General features: G+C 41.4%; 1 protein-coding gene across 1 annotated transcript in view; it reads left to right on the plus strand.

Moving 5' to 3' along the window:
• Window positions 1-19,095, plus strand: part of MTPAP (mitochondrial poly(A) polymerase) — a 49,310-nt gene extending 30,215 nt beyond the window's left edge. The window contains exons 6-9 of the mRNA XM_073629846.1: window positions 1,422-1,648; window positions 13,523-13,615; window positions 14,374-14,447; window positions 18,540-19,095. Coding sequence (XP_073485947.1) covers window positions 1,422-1,648; window positions 13,523-13,615; window positions 14,374-14,447; window positions 18,540-18,878 — 733 coding nt within the window. The 3' untranslated portion in view covers window positions 18,879-19,095. The remainder of the gene's footprint in view (window positions 1-1,421; window positions 1,649-13,522; window positions 13,616-14,373; window positions 14,448-18,539) is intronic.
• The last annotated feature ends 903 nt before the right edge of the window (window positions 19,096-19,998 follow it).

Below are 19,998 nucleotides of genomic sequence, written 5' to 3' on the forward strand. Positions count from 1 at the left end.
TGTTGGAATACTGCCCTGCGGCCAAGTCTCCGAAGGGAGGGGATCATGCTCTGCTTCAGTATGTCACAGTACATGTTGGCATTCATGGTTCCCTCAATGAACTGTAGCTCCCCAGTGCCGGCAGCACTCATGCAGCCCCAGACCATGACACTCCCACCACCATGCTTGACTGTAGGCAAGACACACTTGTCTTTGTACTCCTCACCTGGTTGCTGCCACACACGCTTGACACCATCTAAACCAAATAAGTTTACCTTGGTCTTATTAGACGACAGGACATGGTTCCAGTAATCCATGTCCTTAGTCTGCTTGTCTTCAGCAAACTGTTTGCGGGCTTTCTTGTGCATCATCTTTAGAAGAGGCATCCTTCTGGGATGACAGCCATGCAGACCAATTTGATGCAGTGTGCGGTGTATGGTCTGAGCACTGACAGGCTGACCCCCCACCCCTTCAACCTCTGCAGCAATGCTGGCAGCACTCATATGTCTATTTCCCAAAGACAACCTCTGGATATGATGCTGAGCATGTGCACTCAACTTCTTTGGTCGACCATGACGAGGCCTGTTCTGAGTGGAGCTTGTCCTGTTAAACCTCTGTATGGTCTTGGCCACCATGCTGCAGCTCAGTTTCAGTGTCTTGGCGATTTTCTTATAGCCTAGGCCATCTTTATATAGAGCAACAATTCTTTCGTTTCAGATCCTCAGAGAGTTCTTTGCCATGAGGTGCCATGTTGAACTTCTAGTGACCAGTATGAGAAAGTGAGAGCGATAACACCAAATTTAACACACCTGCTCCCCATTCACACCTGAGACCTTGTAACACTAACGAGTCACATGACACCGGGGAGGGAAAATGGCTAAATGGGCCCAATTTGGACATTTTCACTTAGGGGTGTACTCACTTTTGTTGCCAGCTTTTTAGACATTAATGGCTATGTGTTGAGTTATTTTGAGGGGACAGAAAATTTACACTGTTATACAAGCTATACACTCACTACTTTACATTGTAGCAAAGCGTCATTCCTTCAGTGTTGTCACATGAAAAGATATAATAAAATATTTACAAAAATGTGAGGGGTGTATTCACTTTTGTGAGATACTGTGTGTGTGTGTGTGTGTGTGTGTGTATGTGTATATGTATATATATATATATATATATATATGTGTATGTATATATATATATATATAATTTTGATGTCATCTGATTTATGATTGGACTGTATTTTTGGAAATGTTCTGCATCCTGCAGTTTTGACAGTTTCCAAAATTTGAAAACGCATGGCAACACATGTCAAATGACACACAATATGTCATGCATTTTCATTTGCTTATGGTGTTAACAAATCCTAAATGTAGGTAGGTGATAATATCTTGTATAGAGTAACTGTCATCTTTAATGCTGATTTTTCTTCTGTGATGTAGAATTGCGCTGAGAAGCTCAGAGCTTTTGTACATATTTGGGAACATTGATAGTCGAGTGCGACCTCTTGTCTTCACTTTGCGATGTTGGGCTCGTGTGCATGGGATCACTAGCTCTGTGTCTGGACACTGGATCACAAACTTCTCCCTCACCACGATGATCTTATTCTTCTTACAGAAGAGAAATCCACCTGTTATCCCAACTCTAGATCAGCTGAAGAATCTTGCAGGTAAAAAAAAAAAATTTTTTTTGCAGTATGATTTTCCCACCAAGTTCTAGAACCTCAGTACTACTCTCAGAAATTTGACCAGCATGATAGATCTTTAAAGGCTAAGTTCACCTTTCTGAACATGTTACATTTTACACCCGTATTTAGGTTGCAACATTTTTAGTATGCACACCTCTCTACCCATTCCCCCACTCCCTGTGGCAGCAGGCAGGGGATCCTCTCCTTGCATCTACTGTCACAATTTGAAAACGGTGTGGCCGTGCAGGGCTCCACAAACACAGCCGTGTCATTCATTCACAGTTTCCTGTGAATGAATAGAGTACAAATACCATCAAATACCATCAACCAATTGCGGCTAGCGGCTTGTAGTTCTCAGTAGTTCATTGATCTTCCTGCTATCAAGTATCTGCCTGCCCGTATCATTTTACCTGCAAAAAAAAAAGCTGAAGCGCCCCAGTCTGCACCCATTCCCATTGGCAGATGAAGCAACTGACCATAGTGATTGGCCATTTAGACTGGGAGAAGTAGGAGGGAGTGGAAAGGCCTCAGCACTATCAGGAGGTGTCTGAGCTTTGCAGATAAGAACTGTCCAGGATTTATCCATAGCAGCAGAAATGTTTTTGGCCTAGTACATGTTGTGCGTTCTTCACTTATTATGGCCAGGGATAAAAAGGATACTGTTTACATTTCTTTTCCCAGAAGATATAAATTATTGCTTATCCAATTCCTTCCCGGTCTATATCATATTGACGGCCGGGCGGGACGCTCCTCCTTCCAGGTGGACGTCATATGACGTCCTCCCTGTCACACCGCTCGTGCACACTGATCTGTGTTCCTTGAACGCAGCACATCACCGATCAGGGTAAAGGGCTAATGACATTGGCTCTTTACCATGTGATCAGCTGTGTCCAATCACAGATGATCCCATGTAAACAAATGCTGGTTATCGGCATTTCCTTTCCTCCGCGCTGTTAGTGTCTGAGGAAAGGAAACCAGATAACTGGCTTTCCTGTGACAGGGAACATTTACGCTATCAGGGCACTGATCATCACTGCCACTTCATCAGTACAGCCTTATCAGCGCACATCAGTAAAGGCATTCAATTACTTATTTGCTAAATATTATAACAAACTCAAAAATGTCAGTCTTTTTTTTTTCATTTGTTTATCAAAAATAAAAAACCCAGTGGCGATTAAATACCACCAAAAGAAAGCTCTATCTGTCTCGAAAAATTATGAAAATGTAATATAGGTACAGTGTTGCATGACCGTGCAATTGTCATTCAAATCAAAGTGTGACGGTGCTAAAAAATGAAAATTGGCCTGGTCAGGAAAGGGGTAAAAGTGCCCGGTACGCAAGTGGGTATACATATTTTGTATGTTTTGGTCAGTAAGGGGAGCGCTCAGCTCCTTTACACATTTTTCTCTATCACTTTATAGGCTGAGGAAAAAGCTTGTTTTTTTTTTTTTTTTTACTGATACCAACAGCTCAGGGTGACATTTACACACACAGCTAAATCACAGTGATGCATCTCTTATGAAATGGCTCAGCCCAAAATTCCATAGAAATAAAGCATCCAAACAGGCAGTGTCTGCTGTGCCATTGCTTTAGCTAACCCATGGTGCTCTGGAATCCTTTGTCATGATTTGAATTTGTAAAACAAAGAATGAATTGAACTTAAAAAATAATAATAAAACCGTTCCTAATAAAAAGGAAATAGTACAACTAAAATAACATCAAGCCCAAACCATTACAGTTTCCCTTTAGGGATAAGGGAGTATTTGCCATTCTGTCTATAGCCTTGAAGAAGAGTAAGGATCGGTCTTAAAAATGACTAGTGCTCTTTAGAATTTGAAGTGATATATAAATTGAATCTGGACACGGCTGCTTTTTATAGATTTCTTTGACCCCATTTCCCTAAGAAATGGGCACTGAGAATCAGACAGACATATCTCAAGCCAGTTCTGTTTAGAATGTGTACATTCAGTGAGTCATTTGTCAGTGTATGTTTCCAAAGAAAGTGACAGTTTGCCAAGCACTGTATGCAAGGGCCATTCATGTGGAACCCCCCAGAGATATGAGTCACTTGCCCTTCTCACATGGTGTAATAATACAGCCAGTGCACAGGCACAACGTGCTCTACCATCTGGGTCTAAGGGGGTTTTATGTCGCTAATATGTTTTTAAATTTGTGTCTGTGAATATTTAGAAGGTGAACTTTACAAATATAACAACAGTAGTTTGAGATGTATTTAAAGAATAATATATTTTAACATAGAACTAGTATAAACTGCTCAGTGGTCTTGATCATAAACTAAAAATATGCGGTAAAGCAGCAATCAGGGAGAGGAAGGGGCAGCATCCTAACCAGTTGCTCTTCCTGCATTGCACAACTCACCAAGTGTACCCTATAGTTTGTCTTTAAAGTGTTACTAAACCCAGGACCATGCATTCACTATATCTGGTCCCCTACAGTACACAGAACATGGAAACGCAATCGTTTTATTAATAATGTAGTATATAGCAGTCCTGTGACTTCTATCAGTGACTGGTTAAAGCTTGTAGGAGGAATTTTCATTCTCCCCTGATTGTCCTCTGAGGCTGTAGAACCCCTGACTCTGTCTGGACGATGCTGATTGGTCCTGTGCTGATCACATGCACTCTCCTAAGAAAAAACTAGCAACATACAGCAAACTGAGCATGTGCAGCTTGTCTCCAAGTCTCTGTTCTATCAGGAGATGGTTTGGGGACAGTGGCAGAAGGGGAGGATCAGAGAAGACAGGATCAAACAGCCTTTTTACACAATGTGAAGGATTAACCCCTTAGGTTCCCCAGTAAGTATAACAAGCATCCTTTACTGCATATGCCGACTGATTTTACTGTTGTGGATTTAGTAACAGTTTAAATGGATTATTTAAATATGTATTTTCAAACGTTTATTTTTAGATTATTTATATTGGTATAAAATCCTTACTGTATGGGGTGCTCCCATATATTGGTAAGTCAAATAAGAGAGCCCAGCACTAACTCTTCACTTGTTGACTTTTTATGCAGACTGAGAATTGAGATGGCATTGTATCTGCTAGAAAAGCAGGAGGAAGGTGTCCTCTACTAGACTCAAATTTGTCATCTGCCATTTACAAATAAGAAAGATATGAAGTATTTATATGCAATATTTCATATCCTTTAGATTGTAAGCTCCACAAGCAGGGCCCTCCCATTCCCTTTGTATTGAACTGTATTGTAATTGTACTGCCCCCCCCTCTACATTGTAAAGCGCGGCGCAAACAGTTGCTGCTATATAAATCCTGTATAATATAATTTACCTTTAAAAAAAATATTACAATTAGTACATTTATTTATTTTTCTCCTGAACATACTACATAAAATATGTGTTGAAATACTTATAGACTGCCTTCAAAGGTGATTCCCAAAAAACGTTTAAGAAGTTAGCCTTCTGTCACTCGGCACCCATGCTTTTTTGGACCAAGTTATCTATATATCTCTAGTGATCTAGAAGTTTTGCACACAGGACATTTGACTGGCTACACTCCAGTCATCCAGGTAATGTGGGAAACAGTGGTACAAGGGCCATGCTGTTGTTTAAAGTATGTAGCAGGTGACACAAGTTGGAGCACAATTGCAGGGTTTGCTGGACAGTATTCGTAGTTCACTGATTGATTTTGTTGTGGCCTGGGGTCTCGCTTTTACTTAACCACTTCAGCCCCGGAAGATTTAGCTGCTCAATGACCAGAGCACTTTTTACATTTTGGCACTGCGTCCCTTTAACTGGTAATTGCGCGGTCATGCAATGCTGTACCCAAATAAAATTTGCGTCCTTTTTTCTAACAAATAGAGCTTTCTTTTGATGGTATTTGATTGCCTCTGCGATTTTTATTTTTTGCGATATAAACGGAAAAAGACCAAACCTTTTGAAAAAAAATTTATTTTCTACCTTTTGTTATAAAAAAAAATCCAATAAACTCAATTTTAGTCATACATTTAGGCCAAAATGTATTCAGCCACATGTCTTTGGTAAAAAAAAAATGTCAATAAGCGTATATTTATTGGTTTGTGTAAAGGTTGTAGCGTCTGAAAACTAGGGTACATTTTCTGGAATTTACACAGCTTTTAGTTTGACTACCTATCTCATTTCTTGAGGTGCTAAAATGGCAGGGCAGTACAAACCCCCTCGCCCAAGGACACCCTTAAGGAAATTGCTGAAAGGCATGTTGAGCACATTGAATATTTTATTTTTTTGTCACAAATGATTGAAAAATGACAAAAAAAAAAATTACGCAAAGTTGTCATTAAATGATATATTGCTCACACATGCCATGGTTATATATGGAATTACACCACAAAATACATTCTGCTGCTTCTCCTGAGTATGTGAGACTTTTTGGGAGCCTAGCCGTGTACAGGACCCTGAAAACCAAGCACCGCCTTCAGGATTTCTAAGGGCGTAAATTTTTTAATTCACTCCTCACTACCTATCACAGTTTCGAAGGCCATAAAATGCCAAGATAGCACAACCCCCCTCCAAATTACCCCATTTTGGAAAGAAGACACTTCAAGCTATTTGCTGAGAGGCATGTTGAGTATTTTGCAGATCTCGTTTTTTGTCACAAAGTTTTTAAAATTGAAAAAAGAAAAAAAATAATTTTTCTTTTCTTTATTTTCAAAAACAAATGAGAGCTGCAAAATACTCACCATGCCTCTTAGCAAATAGCTTGAGATGTCTACTTTCCAAAATGGGGTCATTTTTGGGGGTTTTGTGCTTTCTTTTCATGGCCTCCGAAACTGTGATAGGTAGTGAGGAAGTGAAATCACCATTTTACGTCCTTAGCCTGAAGGCGGTGATTGGCTTTCGGGGTCATGTACATGGCTAGGCTCACAAAAAGTCTCACACGTGGTATAGAGCTGCACGATTCCGGCTAAAATGAGAATCGCGATTTTTTTTTTTTTGCTTAGAGGATAGATCACGATTCTCTCACGAGTCTCGTGGCGTAACATCATCTTTCACATTAAAACAAAAAAATTGTGCTAACTTTACTGTTTCATTTTTTTTTATTTATTGAAGTGTATTTTTTCCCAAAAAATTGCATTTGAAAGACCGCTGGGCAAATACAGTGTGACATAAAATATTGCAGCAATTGCCATTTTATTCCTTAGGGTCTCTGCTAAAAAAAAAAAAAAATATTTATATAATCTCTAATGTTTGGGGGTTCCAAGTAATTTTTTTTTAGCAAAAAATATTGATTTTAACTTAAGAAAGAAGTGTCAGAAAAAGATTTAGACTTTTAAGTGGTTAAACTTCCTGCATTAACATGTTGTTTAAAGCTTGGCAGATTGCCCAGGTTATTTGTTTACACAGAGAAGTTTATCCCTTTGATCTAAGAAGGAAGTTAGATACAAAGTTTCAAGTTCTAAACTTGGCAGACTGCCTGGATGTTTTCTTTTGACAGCTGAGTGAACAGATAATCTCTCCACTTGTTTATATGAAAGAATTGCCAAACTCAGCAGGAGAGATCGTCAGGGGAGGTGAATTGAGATCACGATTTTTTAACGATTAATTGTGCAGCTCTAACGTGGTATCCCCATACTCAAGAGAAGCAGCAGAATGTATTTTTTAGTGACAATTTTGCAAAATAAAAAAAGTTTGTCATTTTTCTGAAACTTGTGGCAAAATCAGCAAATAGGGATGAGCCGAACATGGATATTAAGGGGAACCAAATTTTTTTTTAAAATGACGCTACGGGGAAGTCATAGGGATGTCCCTGTGCGTCAGAGGGGGACGGGGTTACCCGGGGACGTCAGCATGTGGCCCCGCCCTCAGTTATAAAAGAACTGTCACCTGAGTGGACGGTCATTTCGGCGGGTGTCTCCCATGGAGGCGGATCGGTGGCGGCGTGCGGGCTTTTTTTCTTTTTTTTTTTTTTTTTTCGGTCTGTCGGCGGAGCAAGAGAAGAAGACTTCGTGGGACATTTTTATTTTTTAATAAAGGACTTGTCCCAAGCTATGTCATGTCATTTTTACCATTCCACACTTTTTTTGTGAAATGGTAGGGGTACATTTGTACCCCGTTACCATTTCACACAGGGGGAGGCCGGGATCTGGGGGTCCCATTGTTAAAGGGGGTATCCAGATTCCGATAAGCCCCCCGTCCACAGACCCCCACAACCACCGGGCAAGGGTTGTGGGGATGAGGCCCTTGTCTCCATCAACATGGGGATAAGGTGCTTTGGGTGGCTACCCCAAAGCACCCTCCCCATGTTGAGGGCATGTGGCCTGGTACAGTTCGGGGGGGTGGCTCTCTCGTCCCCCCCCCCCTCTTTTCCTGCGGCCTGCCAGGTTGCGTGCAAGTCGCTCATTTACGTATCGTGAGAGCAAACACTGTTGCTGTCGAGATAAACAAATCAGTGCTGCAGCTGAATGGCGTACCTGCTAAGCAAATGATGGTTTACAATAAAACAAAGTAACATTACAGTATAACAGTAAGACATACCATACCTGCAAAGAAAATGTAATAAAACATGGTAAAAATAAAATAAATTTTAACACAATCTGTGCCTAAAAAGTATATGCCGAAGCATGGGGGCAATCTGTCCCTAATGTTATGAGCAAAACGCTGCTCCACACCTGCCCCCATTTTTTTTTTTTTTTTTTTTTTAACTGTGGTGGGGAAATCACCTCCTACAGTGCTGGAGTCACGGCTTTACGTATCGTGGGAGCAAACACTGTTGCTGTCAGAATAAATAAACCTGTGCTGCAGCTGAATGGCGTACCTGCTAAGCAAATGATGGTTAACAATAAAACAAAGTAACATTACAGTATAACAGTAAGGCATACCATACCTGCAAATACAATAAAACAGTAAAAATAAAACATTACAGGTCTAAAATACAGGAACAAACGAGAGAACAATAGATATAGAACAATAGAGATTGAACAATAGAGCAGACAATAGAGAGAAGAAAAATAAAACCACAACTATTTTTTTTTTTTTTTTTGTTTTTTTTGCACTTTTATATAAACTGTAAACGTTCCAGATTAGGGTCTCTCAAAACATAATGACCATCTCATCTTTTGAGACCCTGTGTAAGTGTTCCCTAGGACTGTGTAGTTCTGTACCCTACGCTAATACTCCACTAGTGTGTGGTAGCGTTTGAAACAGTCACCGATGCAGAGACCAGGTTGGTCAGGACAGGAGGGACAATAAAAGCGTGTGTCACGCCTAAATCTGCGTTTTCTGCAGACACGACATCTTCTTTGGGGTGTTCTGTGGGTAGGGGTACCAGGGAGGACATACGGAAAATGCCTCTCTTGCGGCCGGCTCACTGCATTTGTGTTGGGAAGGTGGGCCATAGCACCGTCTGGAAACAGAAGGGCTGTGACAATCTCTTCCTGGAATTTTAGGATCCAGTTCATCCTGAAGCTTTGTATAGCACAAAAGCATTCAGCAGAGCCAATTGGAAGAAATATACAGGCACACTTTTTTATACCCGCGTCTGACCTTACAGGCAATTGGGTACAGTGCCAACAACTGGTCATTGAGGTCCACTCCTCCAATGTTAAGATTGTATTCTTGGATACAGAGGGATTTCTCCACAACACCAGTCGCCATAGGAATTTGGACTGTCGTATCTGCGTGAAGGGAGGACAGAACAAAAACATTCCGTGAATCCCTCCACTTCACTGCTAACAAATTATTACATTTCAAGCAGACTCTCTGCCCCCGTCTAAGTCGGGACTCTACAAGCCGTTGGGGGAAACCCCGACGATTAGATCCCTCTGTGCCACATGCGCCAATTCCACAATCAAAAAACTGACTAAAAAGTGGCACGCTTGTGTAATAATTGTTCAAGTGGTACCCCTTTCCGAATAAGGCTGACACCATGTCCCACACAATCTTACCAGCGCTCCCTATGTAGTCTGGGCAGTTCTCTGGCTCCACGTCACTATCTCTTCCCTCGTAAACCATAAAACTATATATATAGCCTGTAGTCCTGTCATAGAGCTTATACATCTTGACCCCATATCTGGCGCGCTTGCTGGGAAGATACTGTTTGATAGACAAGTGGCCAGAAAACGTAATTAGGGACTCGTCAACGCAGACAACCTGATCGGGAGTAAACAAGGCTGCAAACTGCTGGTTGAAGTGGTTTACGAGGGGCCAAATTTTGTGGAGCCAATCATATCCAGGGTCACCCCAAGGACCACAGAGTTCATTGTCATTGAAATGCATGTACCACAAGATCTACTCGTATCCTGTCCTGGTATGGAGGCAGAGAACACGGGCATATGGTGAATTGAGTCAGTGGACCAATATGACCCCAACTCACTTTTTTTAACTATTCCCATGAGGAGGGATAGGCCCAGGAAGGTCTTACATACGGAAACCGTAATAGGTTTCCAATCTCTGGCAAGGGTCAACTGGGGATTAGCAACGATGAATTGGCCAACATACAAATTGCTTTGGTCCACAATAGATCTAAAGAGATCTTCCATGAAAAACAGCGAATAAAAACCAAGTGACGTAAAATCAACTGTTTCCACCTGAATTCCGGTTTGGCCAGTGAATGGGGGAAGTACAGGTGCTGCAGAAGTGGTGGGTTCCCTATTCGGATGGCAAATGCAACACGAAGGGCACTATGGTCTCGATGGGCTGTGTTTGTCTTCTTCTTGGTGGCTGTGGGAACACTAGTTGTGCTAGCCACCTCACCAGCTTGAACTGCACTTAAGGGACTCGCCCCGTCACCAAGTGTTACTGCAGTGCTGGATGTACAATCAGGATGTACTAGGCCGCTAGTGCTTGCCAGCTCACCAGAAGGATGAGTGGCACTAGTACTGGCTCTCTGCTCCATACGAGAGCCCTGCGGTTCTTGCACCTCAACAACGGCAGAACGGGGTCGGTACGCCTGACCTTGGCAGGGACCACTACTCCGTCATCAGAGCTATCTGTCAGGGTGCTGCTGCTGTCTACTACTCTATTCTGAGCCAGAATCGGACAGATGGGTGACTTCCTCTTCACTCTCATTTGTCAGGCTCAGAAACTTGTGGGCCTCTTCACTAGTGTACCTTCGATTGGATATTTTGGCCTCTAAAATTTACTGGTACACTAGTGAGACTCAAAGGGAAAAAAAGCACCTGACTGTCAGCGACTCCTTCAAACGCTACAAAAAAAACTGTTGGTGTTCGCAGGAATCAGGCCTGACTCTGCGAATGCTGCAGTTATGTGTTTTGTAAGTGACAGTGATCGATTTGATACTGCACTTGGGTTGGCTGGGCTGGGCTGGGGGGCTAAATGCAGGTATCTGGGCTGACGCTGCGTTTTTGGGAACCCTAAACTACTGGGGTCGCTAGTATAGATCTGATCAGATATTGCTCCGTTCAGACACTATACTACTAAGGGAGGTGTATGGTGCGTGCATGGGTGTTAGCGCTACTGGCACTAATCTGAAGCTGCCTGGGGCGACGCGGACCCTAACTGACACTAAAACCTAACTGATATCACCCGCTGGGGGATCAGGGGGGTTAAACCTTTATTTAGGTAATATACGGCGGGTGCCCTGACTCTATAAGAAAATATCTAGCTAACCAGCGTCACCCGCGACGTTAATACGGTGATCACTGGTGACGGGGTGATCAAGAGGACCCTAGACCTATCTGGACCTACCACTAAGTACCCTAACACTAATTATTGTCACAAATTACACCAGTACAGTGATCTAAAAAAAAAAAAAAAAAGAACACTGCAATGGGTGACACAGAGAGTGAAGGGGTTAACTGGGGGGGGGGATCGGGGGGTGAAAAGTGTGCCTATGTGTACTGTGTCAGTGTAGTGTTGGTGCAACTTACTCTGAAATGTCTTCTCTCCTCTCTCTAGAACGGGAAAGAGTTCCACGAGGGAAGATGACATGACTTCCCCTGCCTGTGTTTATACTTACACAGGCAGGGGAGGATTTCATTCGCCAGAACCGATCGGGTCCAGGCCAGAAATCATTGGCCTGGAGACTGATAGGTCCTGAAGTGACTCCGATCGCCGGGACCGCGCGCCTGGCGTACAGCTACGACTCTTCACCAAGCCAACCTGCCGCAGTATAACTGCGGCAGCTGCTCCTTAACTGGTTAAAGTAGAAGGCCACCCCAAAACTAAAATCCCTGCATCTACAGACATCGACGATCTCACACTAGCCTATCTAGCCCTGTAAATTAAAAAACAGTATACATACCTTTTCTGCAGCCGATCCAACCCGATTCCATGCTGAGCTGTCAGCCGTGGGTTCGCTGTGGAGGTGGGTGCAGAGGACATGTCTGGCAACGGAAGCCCCATAGTAACTCTATGGGTGACGTCACTCCCTATTAATTTCATAGCTGTTGTCGGCTGTCTCCTCTGCAGAGCTTCCACCGGATCAGATCGGCTTCAGAAAAGGTATGTATACTATTTTTTTCTTTACAGTGCTAGATAAATTAGTGTTAGAATGTGTATGTCTGTAGAAGCATGGATTTTAGTTTTAGGGTGGACATACACTTTCAAGTGGCTGTGAACTCTCAAATATACCCAGTGAAATGACTGGCCTCAGGTAATGCACAGAGATGGAACAAATCCTCCGGCATAAGTTGGACCTGTTTATTTGCAGTCTTCTCTTCACTACATGCGTTCAAAGTCCAGAATTTATACAGCTTGTCTGAGCTTTCAGAATAAAGGGGGCAGAGAGCTGATGTCACAGCAGCACTCAGTGAGGAGAGGTCTGAGAGCTGGTAGGATTAAAGGAAGACACCCCCTTCACGCAGGAACAGAGCTGAGGCCGTCAATCAGCTAGAGATCCCACCCCTGTCACAATTTTTATCTTGGTGTCTGGAGAACTTGTCAGAAAATTTGTGCTGATAGCAGTGGAACTCTCGTTCAGCAGTTAATGCTCTTAATTGAGACAAGGTTTACAATCACTTTAAAGTGACTCTGAACAATATCCTCATTCTCCAAATATAATCCATACACATGCACCATTTATTGGCCCTATAATCTATTAAACTCCCAAACCTCTCCTTTTCTCGCTTGCTTACATTTGTTTGAGACGAGCAGCGCACTTTACTGGAAGTAATGGGCACTACATTATGAACACTAAAATGCCATTGCATCTCGGGAATGACCATAAGATGTTGGTAGCATTCCTACATACCATGGAGAGTGAACATAGTTGCCGTTTAACTCAAAGTGTTATCAGAGCAGCAAAAATAAAAAGGCTGGGAGCAATAGGATGTGCTATTGAGTTAGGAATACATACTTAAATATATATATATTTTTTAAAACTAGAGTTTACTAGAGTAAAAGTATACATCCATAAACCCTAAGACTGCCACTGGGTGCCGCCATCTTGAATGTGATGTCAGCAACCCCAGCAGACTTAGAGCTGTCACTCAAGTGTCTTTTCTCTTCTATAGTACTCTTCTCTCTTCCCCCGACAGCTAATAAAAGGTTATGTAGATAAGTGAGTGGAGGGGCAGAGGAGCTGGGCCAGTACAGACTGTAATTAGACAATCCCAGAAGAGAAGGGGGAACTGTAGCTTTGTTAAGTAATTGACCCTTCCTGGAGTAGTAGCACATTGCAAGTGAATAAAAAATAATTTATGCAAAGGGAAAACACTGCAAATAAGCATTTAAAATACTGTGCTTCTTGTGACGGGGTCTCTGAAACTCTTCCGATTTCTAGGTATTGTTTCAACCATCAAAAAAGGCTTCATTTGTTTTGTATTAACACTGTGTATGTGGCTGGATTGCTTTTTAACAATACATATTTTTAATTTTCACTAATTATCAGTTTAGTTAAATACTGTATGTTCACCATTTTTTTTATTTCTTTTTTTTTTTTAGGTAAAAAGGACAAATGCATTATTGAAGACAATGACTGCACATTTGTCAGTGACCTGAGCAAAATTAAGCCATCGGCAAACACTGAACCACTAGGTGAGTCATTATCAATGGGCACGCAGATCTGAACTAAAAGTGAGGTCAGAAAGAAGAGTTTAAAAACATTAACATTCCTATTTACTAAGACAAAAAGTAGAAAAACATAGAAACCAGTGTAAGTTCAATTTATTTTCCTGTTGCCCGACTTCAGACTGCTTACTTTTGGTAGCTTGTACTTTGCTGGTTAATGAGTCTGCCAGATCTATTGTTTGTAAAGTAGTAAATATAAAACTGGCTATAGAGACGAAGAATCAATGCCAGTTCCATCTGATTATACCTGCATTAGGCTGGATTCCCAAGATGGTGAACACCAATGAAGCCCCATATCTAGTTGATTGATGGACAGGAATGATGGAGAAAACAAGTCAGAAAAGTTAGGTTAGTGAACGTAGTATGCAGTATGAGACTGCTGCGAGTAGACAGACCTGTGGGTTGTTAGACTCTGCCTACAATTCTCTTTTGGATCTATGGCAAAATGTATATGTGCATTTAGTGGCTACTTGCTGTGTTTTCAATTAGATAAAATTATATAACGAAGGACATAGAGGGGATGTTTAGAAGCTTAAGACAGGCATAGGTCAAGTGGCATTGACTCATAACAACCAGTATTTGAAGTGATCATCCATTTTCACTGTCTTGTTGCCCAAGTCAATGAATTTTAATCTGGTGAGTTAACTTTTTTTTTATAAGCCATAATGTTAGATTTACACCCATAATGTCTCTTTTTTTTTTTTTTTTTTTTTTTTTTAATATAGATAAGCTCCTTGTTGAGTTTTTGGAGTTTTATGGAAATTTTGACTTCAGCAAGAATTGTATAGATATTCGCAAGGTAAATGTCTTTTGTGTTCTGTTTATGTGTACCGTGCTAAATTTACATACTTTACTCAATGAACAGTGCAGAGCAGCACCCTCAAGTTTGCAGTATTCAGCATTTATCTGCAGTATGAGTATATTTACAGTTTGAGTTATGAAAAGTAGCACAAAGGAATGTGAATGTACCTATTATAGTAATCACATCTAAACACTAATTTTGTCAACTTAAAGCCTAGGCAAAATACAACCTCCCTTCTAACCTTTCAGAAGATGTTTTTCTTTTACCTTTGGAGTCTTTTTATACTCGCTAAAGTCTGTCGTCCGGTTTCCTTGTTGGAGCCATTTTTGGGTGTGGGGAACCTGTAATCAAGATGTCCATGAATTAAAAGAAAAAATGGGTTGATTGGCGCTACCTGGAAAACCTAAATGCTAGTGCATATTAAGGAAAAAACCATAAAGGTGTTTTTATATTAGTACAGTATTACACACCAATGTTCATATCATCCCAGTCAGTAGGTAAAAAGGAATACCCCAGTGGCTGGTAGAAATGGGTGAGAGGGGTCCTAGGATCCTTAAACAATAAGTTATGGTAGAATATTTTATTGTTTATATAGGAATAAATTGTATAGAAAAGTAGGCAGAGTGATATATAGGTAGATTGCCTAAGTTGGTACAGTGTATTGACAGAGGTGTTCCACTCTGTATATATTACTATGCACTGTGACAACTATATAGAGCAAAAACAAGCAATTAACCAGTTGGGTACACTCTAAATTATACCAACCACACAGATGCAACTTGAGTGATACAATAAGGCTGGAACATAGTATATACTACAGTAGATATATCAAAGTGATGTATAGGCTTATATCTGCATCAACCGCATCCATATGTGTACATAAATCAAGCATAGAGTGTGAGTACATTACAGTTCATATAGTGAAACTTGGACCCAGAATATGCTGCAGTAATTAAATCAAAGTGGTGTACAGTAGTCCCATAAACTTATGTCTGCATCAGGTCAGGAACTCCCAGGGGTGACTTTAGTGCCTAGAATGTTGCCAGGTGATTTTTGTGCTCCCCCTTCTGATTTCCTACTCACCGACTCCTGGTTCCCCTGCAGGGGTGATGGGCATGTACTCCTTTAAATGGAAATCACTGCTCCGTGTTGCTTGCGGTGGATGCCTCGGGTATATCCTGGCTGATGGAGGTGCTACAATGCCCTCATGCATCAAAGACCTAAAAAAAGGGCTTCCATAGTGTAGTAACATAAAAAATCCCTTTATTTATAAAAACATATAAACAATAAAACAAAGGTCCCAAAAATGTATATTCCTACCCAGTTGTGCACTGGGGCAGGATAACAACAATTCCTGACAGAGAAACAAAATAGAAACCACTAAAACCGGAACGTGTATCGAGATGGGGGATGTCGGCAGCTCTGCGTTCCACCCACTCGTAAACACGGAAGTGACGTAGTGTGCGTGGTTTCTACGCGGTACTGACTGTAATCAAGATGTGCCCCTGCCCTGTTGTCTGCACACTCTTTTCTGCATCCTGAGTCGACCCCAGTCATAGATAGCAAACAGGAAGTGTCCAGGTCACACAGCTCACATCACCATCCGAAGAAGTACTCTATCTCCTGTGAACAGAAGAAGAGAAACTCAGGATTGGATGATCCCAGGTTTTCGTTGCAGAGGGTAATTGGTGGTGGAGGTGAAGCCTGGATTTTAGCTTTAAGGGGTTAAAAAATTAAGCAAATTCTTTTCTTCAGCTTTGGTAAAGCAGAACCACTTAAAGTGGACGTCAGGTCAAAACCTAACTAAACTTAAACCTGCTCCCATCCCCATTCTAAGCCCTATACCAACTATCATGTAAAGGAAAGATATGCATACTACTATGGAGCATCTGTTGTCCTTCATCCCGCCGTGGATCATGTGACCAGACTGGAGCACCCTTAGATTAGACAATTATCCACATTGCGGCTTTGAAGGGGTTTACCAGGGTTATGGCTGATGCTAGCAGTCATAACCTTGGTTTTTTTTTTTTTTTTCAAGCCAGCGCTTAACCGCTGGATCACTTTTAGAAGCAGTGGGAGGGGTCGTCGCCCCCCTCTTCCTCCCACCGCTCGCCGGTGTTTCTTAGGCTTACTGTTCTCACAGTTGAGCCTGGGAACCAATCCAATGGTTCGTGCGGCTGGCCATAGAGGTGAAGAAAGACCAGGTCATCTCTGATCATCTCTATGATCTAGGAGGACCGGGGCGATGACCTCACTTCTGGTCTAGGGCAGAAGTAAACAATTTTTTTTTAAAGCATCAGATCAATGGTTTTTGATCTGATGCTTTCAAAGGTAGAAACAGATTTGGGGTCTTAAAGATCTCTCCTTAAAGAGAACCTGTTTTTCCTTATTTCTATTACAAGGGGGAAAAAAATGTAAAGCGCCCCCATCCCTCCGTGCTCACACGCAGAAGTGACCGCATACGTAAGTCGCGCACACGTAAGTAAAAGGTGTTCGCACAGATGTGAAGTATCACCACAAACTTTATAGCAAGAGCAATAATTCTAGCGCTTGACCTCTACCTGTAAAACATTTTTAATGTGTTGCCTATGGAGATTTTTAAGTATCGTAGTTTGTCTCCATTCCACCAGCATGCTCGGTTTAAAAGTTTGACATGTTGGGTATCTATTTACTCGGCGTAACATCATCTTTTATATTTTACCAAAAAATTGGGTTATATAATGGGTGTTTTTTTTTTTTAATTCTTTAAAGTGTAATTTTTTCCCAAAAAAATGCTTTTAAAAAACCACTGCGCAAATATCGTGTGGCATAAAAAAATGCAACAATTACCATTTTATTCTCTAGGGTTTCTGATTTTATATACATATATATATATATATATATAATGTTTGGGGTTTCTGAGTAATTTTCTAGCAAAAAATACAGATTTTTACTTGTAAACAAAAAGTAGGCTTATAATAGGGGTGCGAGCAGGTTTATTGGCCAACAGGAGGGAGGAGACTGCTTAGATCACTTATAGGAAGTGTCTACATGTACTAGAGCACCCTGTAAATCGGAGCACTCTAGACCCTGGTGAAGACATGAAAAAGTGCATATATCCTAAGGTGTATTCTTTTCATTTCTGGTGCATGGTAACTAGTCGTACACCGTGACAAGCTGTTATTTAATAAGGTCTATATAACGTAAAAGATTACGTTAAAACTTTGGGTAGCTTTGTTTGAGTGGAAACATATGTGTTCGCTTTACTATAGAGACCATCCCAAATGTTACTTTATGATAGAACCTTTTTAAATATCAGTTGCTCCAAACATGAGAAGATCTGCTGAATACACTCAATGCTGAATACAATCAATCTCGCCATGCCCGCCTTGTCTTGCCATCGTTGTGATTAACTACTTATTATACATGGGCAGTTTGGCCCATATAGTGTAATATCTCAACAGATTTGGGTGCAAGGGAAGCACAGGTGCATCAAACAGGCCACTGCCAGAAGCCTGTTAACATCAATGACCGGCTGAAATATGTGCACCTGTATGTGACCCTAAAAGCGTGTACCCCTCAGAATAGTGTCCAGCTGCATACAGCCGCAATGTAATTCAGCCTGTGTTGATTTTGACCGGCTGCTAGCATTGGGCCCTTGCGTGCAAAAACACAGATTTTGCTCTTTATGGACCAAACCATTCATTTACATTAGCCCTAAATGTTCATTGTTTGAATAACGGTTTTCCTTTGTTCTGAGATGCATAGGAATGCCATTCTGTCACCGTTCTGCTTACAAAACAAGCACTCAGATGTAAAGGAAAACATGCAAGATATACCACAGTGTGACCATAAAATGCAGTACTAGTATATGCACTGCTTCTGAAATTCGCACTGTTAGTTATATGGATAAAACTTTAGTGAAAAAACAAAAATATGTGCATTCATGTGTCAGTTTGGGCACTTTTGTATTGTGTTAAGAATGTGGTATGATCTGTAATCTTCCTTTTAATGTAACCCATTTCTGAAAAATGAAAACTGTTTAGCTATATTTATTATTATATCTGCTATATAGTATTATCTAAGAATTTTCTTTTTACTTTTCTGTAGGGTGTAGTGAAAAACAAGGTAGATTCCTCTCCACTGTGCATCCAGAATCCTTTTGAACAGTCACTGAACATAAGTAAAAATGTCAACAAGTCTCAGCTGGAGCGATTTGTCCATTTGGTTCAGGAAAGCTCATGGACTCTGCAAGAGCAGGCTGGTCAGTCATCGGAAAGTGGCAAAGAGACCTGGGGACTTGCCTCAATACTGCTCACTGCTGGCTCTGAGGGAGCATCCGGCTCAAAGAAAAGACTGGCCAGTGATAGAATCAGCAGCCTACTAGATTCCCTGAGATCCAATAATAACAGGGGTACGACAACCGAGAAGCCTAAGGCAAAACACTGACCTCTGGTATTGCCGTGTTTGTGCATATTGCACTCCGATTTTAACCATCTTCTGAATCCTGAAGAATGTCAGTGTTTCGCGTACAAGTGATTGATAAAGTACAGTTTATTGACATTAACCCACTACACACTGTTTTGAATTTGTAAACTTTAAATATCTTTTTTATATTTGAATCAGATTGGATTATAGGAGCCCATTAAAATGTGTTGGGAACAGATTAGTATGTTTAATTATATAGCATCTTCTGTGCTGTTGTGGAGAGGACATATTGTGTGTCTATAATGGCTGCTTAATCTGTTCTCTGCACAGTAGCTAACCAAGCTTATGTACCTACAGCATATAATTTGGATGCTGATTCCAAACGGCAAAGAACTGAAAATTGCAGGGTTAACCTGGAATGTCACCTTCGGGAACAGGGCTCTGTATTGTAGAGCTTTCCAGACCGCTGTGCTCTGCGATAGCTACAGAGAGCTCTCCAGATCCCGAGCTGTGCTATGACCCTGTCTCTGAAGACTTGTATAGTGAGTAAGGCCAGTTGGGCTGAAGGACTGTGAGTTACCTCTGAGCTGGATCCCTTGGGTGTAATTTTAAATTTCCTGCCACTACAATCTTACAGCAGTAATCATTAAGGCTGGGGGAGCTGAGCCCTGATGTTATCTGCTAGGTGTAGTGTGCTCACACATTCTCTCCATTGTTCTTCCCACCTTACCTGCCTAAAGCAAGAGACTTCCCACTGCTGCTTCTGCCTTTGAGTGCTTAATAGATTCCATTCTTCATTCGCACTCCACTGCCTGCCTTCCCTGACTTGGTCACCTCTGTCCATCAACAACTACCCAGGTTTGCGAGTATCCAAGGCCTTGCTTCTCCTTAAAGTGTTACTAAACCCACAACAGCAAATCAGCAGTAAAGCATGCTTGTTATACTCACTGTGGAACCTAAGGGGTTAATCCTTCTCATTGTGTAAAAAGGCTGTTTGATCCTGGTTCTTCTGATCTTACCCTCTTCCCACTGTCCCCTGATAATTTCCTGATAACACAGATTCTATGGAGTCAGGCTGCACATGCTCAGTTTGGTGTGTATTGCTAGAGAGGTTGTTTTTATTTTTTTATTTTTTTTCTTG

Source organism: Aquarana catesbeiana, linkage group LG05 (assembly GCF_042186555.1).
Source record: "Aquarana catesbeiana isolate 2022-GZ linkage group LG05, ASM4218655v1, whole genome shotgun sequence".
In the NCBI taxonomy this organism is placed as follows: Eukaryota; Metazoa; Chordata; class Amphibia; order Anura; family Ranidae; genus Aquarana; species Aquarana catesbeiana.